The following is a 3,451-nucleotide window of genomic DNA, read 5'->3' as shown; positions in this document are numbered from 1 at the left end:
CGAGCACCAGCACCAATCTTGTTATATCTTCTTCCTTTACCAGTGAATCCTCTTGATTTCTTAGCAGCTGAAGTAAGTCCTCTAGCTTCTCTTCTCTTTTGTTTATCAGCACAAATCCAATTCATCTTTGGATCGTTTCTAATGGCAGCGTTAAATGGATCAACAAGGATGACTTCAAAGAATCTGTAAGTTGAGTCTTGTCCAATGAAGTATGAATTGAGAACTCTAAGAGCTCCACAGTGTTTTCCAACTCTTTGTTCTGCAATGGCTTGAAGTGATTTGACTCTCTTAATCTTATGAATACCTTGGCAAGCTGGTTTTCTGTGAACAATACCTTTTCTGGCACTAACCTTTCTGTTTCCTCTATGAATTCTAACTGAGTAAATGACAAATCCGTCTTTTGGTTTATATCCTAATCTTCTAGCTCTTTCTGGGTTAGTTGGTCGTGCAACACGGTGAATTCTTGGGAGATGTCTTAATTCCCAGCATCTAATACGTCTAAGGAATCTTAAGACATCACTTTGTTTCTTTCTATTAAGGGCGTTGATGTATTTATAAGCTCCCATCGATCCGAGTTCTACTTACTTTAGTTTTTAGGTTTTATAGTTCCTTATACTAGGGTTCTTATTATTCTTTTTTTTATACTTTTTACTATTTCTCAATTCGGTCTGTTCTTCCTTAATACTCTTTTCTTCCTGTTTTTATCCATTATTCTAATCAATTTTATCTAACTAAAATTTTACCCATTTTTCCTCAATTTTCCAGTCTTATTCTCATGACTTCTTCAATTACTCTCATATCACTTTAAAATGATTATTCACTCCTTCAAAAATCATCTCATTAATTAACTCACCTTTACTCTGAATGGATGACACTAGTGCTGCAAAGAGAAAACGACTACAACCAGTAAATCTTGGTAATGATTCTAAAATTAATACAAATGGATATTCAATTGAAACACATCAACCAAACACTTCAAAGAGTTTTCAACAAATAATAGAAGAAGTTGCAAATGACACTGAAAAACATGTAAAACAACTTGTTGAAGAAAAAGAAGAAAAAAGAGAAATGAAAGAATTGATGGAAGAAGATATTGATAATAACGAAATGGAAGAAGAGGATGTTAATATTCAACAAAAAGCTGCTAAAATTGCTCGTGAATATGAAACTTGGAAATCTAATGCTATTTATCTCTATTCATTTTTAACTACTTATGAAACATCATTTCCATATAGCACTACATTTGATTGGGGAAATATTGTAGAGAGAAATAATGATATTGCCAAACAAGAATTTGTTTATGGAACGAATGGAGAAAATGCTTTTGTAATTAAAGCTTTTACCTCTATTCCATTAGGAACAGTCAAACCATCTCCGTTTGTAGATGGGATGGTTGGTGAGTTTAATTGTAGTGATCGTATTGATGAAATTGCATTAGTTTCACATTCAGGAGATGTAAGAAGAATAAGAACAATGCCACAAGACAAAAACATTTGTGTGACAACATCTTCTGATGGGAATTGTTATATATATAATTTTAATGAAACTGACCCACAACCATGTAAACGTACTCCTGGAGGTGGGTTTGGTATTTGTTGGTCAAATCTTCTTTTAGGAACATTTACAGTATGTGAAGAAGGCAATCTTCATATATTTAACACAGAAGTATCAGAAGGAATTTCAATAAAAAATGTGCATGATTCTATAAACGATGTATGTTGGAATAATCAAAGTGAAATCATGTTATCTGTTGGAGAGGATGGAAGAGCATTAATTACTGATTATCGTACATTAAAGACTGAAATAGAGTTTAAAGAAACACATGAAGGAGATGCTAATGCATGTTCATTTGATCCAAATTATTCAACACTGTTTATTACTGGAGGGGGAATTGATGGTTTTGTTAGATTTTGGGATCTGAGAAAACCAAATCAAGAACTTTGTCATCTGTTTGGTCCACAAGATGGAATTAATTGTTGCTGTCTCAGTTCAATTAATAAAGGGTTTGTTTGTACTGCATCTAAAGATCATATAGTACGAATCTATGATATGAGTAAAGTAGGAGAAGACCAAACATCGAATGATGCTGATGACGGTGGATCAGAATTTTTATTTGGACATTCTGGACATTTAAATGAAGTATTTGATGCTTTATGGAATCCAGAAATACCATATGTTATTGGTACATCTGGTGATGGAAGAGATATTCAGTTCTGGAGACCAATGGAAAGTTTAATGAAAGAAGATAGAAGTATTCTCAAACCACAATTTTTGAAACTTTGAATGATAATTTATTCGTTTTTTCTTTGAAAAGTTTTGTTTTGAATGACGAATTAATTTCATGACATAATCAATAAATTCAAGAAGTAATGTTATGAAAAGTAACAACACAATATGACAAAAATAAAGAATCAATCGCCCTAGTGTTATTGTACCAAATTTAAATAGAAATCTCAAACAATTGAATTAACATCACAAATTGGTAATGTTGATGAAAATGTATTCATTCCAAACTCAACCATTACTAATTAAAGACTTAAACAAAATAAGTACAAAAATGACATTTTATAACTCCATTATGGTTATAAATGTGAATAAGGTTGTAAACAATTCATTAAAAAAAAAACAAAAATTTATAAAACAAAAAATTAATGAAAAATACTGTTTAACAATAATGAAAAATAAAAAAATAGAACAAAAAGGATTAAAATTTAATTCTTCTTGGATTCAGCAAGAATTTTAGCATACTTATCCATTGGTGATTGTTTAATTCCTCCAGTTTTCCATAAATCTTTTGTTTGGAATCCATATGATTGTCTGACAGCATCATAAGTAGCTTTAACAAAGTTACCAAGAGTCTTGGTGTGTCCAGTAGTTTGAGTGAAAACATCTTCAATACCTGCAAGAATTAAGAATTTCTTTGGTGTTGGTGCTGCAACAATACCAGTTCCTCTTGGGGCTGGAACAAGTCTGACACGGACTGAACCACATGCACCAGTAAGTTTACATGGGACTGTGTGAACTTCTCCAATAGTAGCTCCCCAATATCCTCTTCTAACTGGAACCATAGCTAATTTAGCTTGGATCATAGCTCCTTTAATGGCTTCAGCAACTTCTTTAGCACATTTAACTCCAAGTCCAACATGACCATTGTGATCTCCAATAGCAACATATGCCTTTAATCTGGTTCTTTGACCGGCTGAAGTTTGTTTTTGGACTGATTGCATAGTCATAACTTCTTCTTTAAGACCTGGAAGAAGATGATCAACAATTTGATATTCTTTAATTTTAATACCAAATTCAAAGATTTGATCAATACTCTTTACTTTTCCGTCTTTAACTAATCTTCCAAGCTTGGTGACTGGTGTCCATCCATCTGAAGCTCCATCTTTTCTAGCTCCTCTTCCTCTTGGTGCTCCTCTTCCTCCTCTTCTATTTCCGAATTGTCTTT

The 3,451-nt window shown here is 32.6% G+C and overlaps 3 protein-coding genes across 3 annotated transcripts, besides 1 other annotated feature; 1 reads left to right on the top strand and 2 right to left on the bottom strand.

The window, feature by feature from the left end:
* Positions 1–566, bottom strand: EDI_188420 (60S ribosomal protein L15, putative; the record flags this gene model as incomplete). Its single annotated transcript, XM_001735905.1, has 1 exon — positions 1–566. A coding segment is annotated over one exon (566 nt), but the record flags the coding sequence as incomplete, so codon positions are not given.
* A 298-nt stretch (positions 567–864) lies between these two features.
* Positions 865–2,283, top strand: EDI_188410 (histone acetyltransferase type B subunit, putative; the record flags this gene model as incomplete). The annotated part of the gene is made up of 1 exon (XM_001735904.1): positions 865–2,283. The coding sequence occupies one exon, from the start codon at positions 865–867 to the stop codon at positions 2,281–2,283; it is 1,419 nt and encodes a 472-aa protein (XP_001735956.1).
* Positions 2,284–2,613: 330 nt separating this feature from the next.
* Positions 2,614–2,692: a sequence feature (AT_rich).
* Positions 2,693–2,711: 19 nt separating this feature from the next.
* Positions 2,712–3,451, bottom strand: EDI_188400 (40S ribosomal protein S2, putative; the record flags this gene model as incomplete). Its single annotated transcript, XM_001735903.1, has 1 exon — positions 2,712–3,451. A coding segment is annotated over one exon (740 nt), but the record flags the coding sequence as incomplete, so codon positions are not given.

This window comes from Entamoeba dispar, genomic scaffold (genome assembly GCF_000209125.1).
Source record: "Entamoeba dispar SAW760 scf_1105229459527 genomic scaffold, whole genome shotgun sequence".
Taxonomy (NCBI): Eukaryota; Evosea; order Mastigamoebida; family Endamoebidae; genus Entamoeba; species Entamoeba dispar.
The sequence above is the reverse complement of the archived record's forward strand: the minus strand, read 5'-3'. Positions and strand labels throughout refer to the sequence as shown.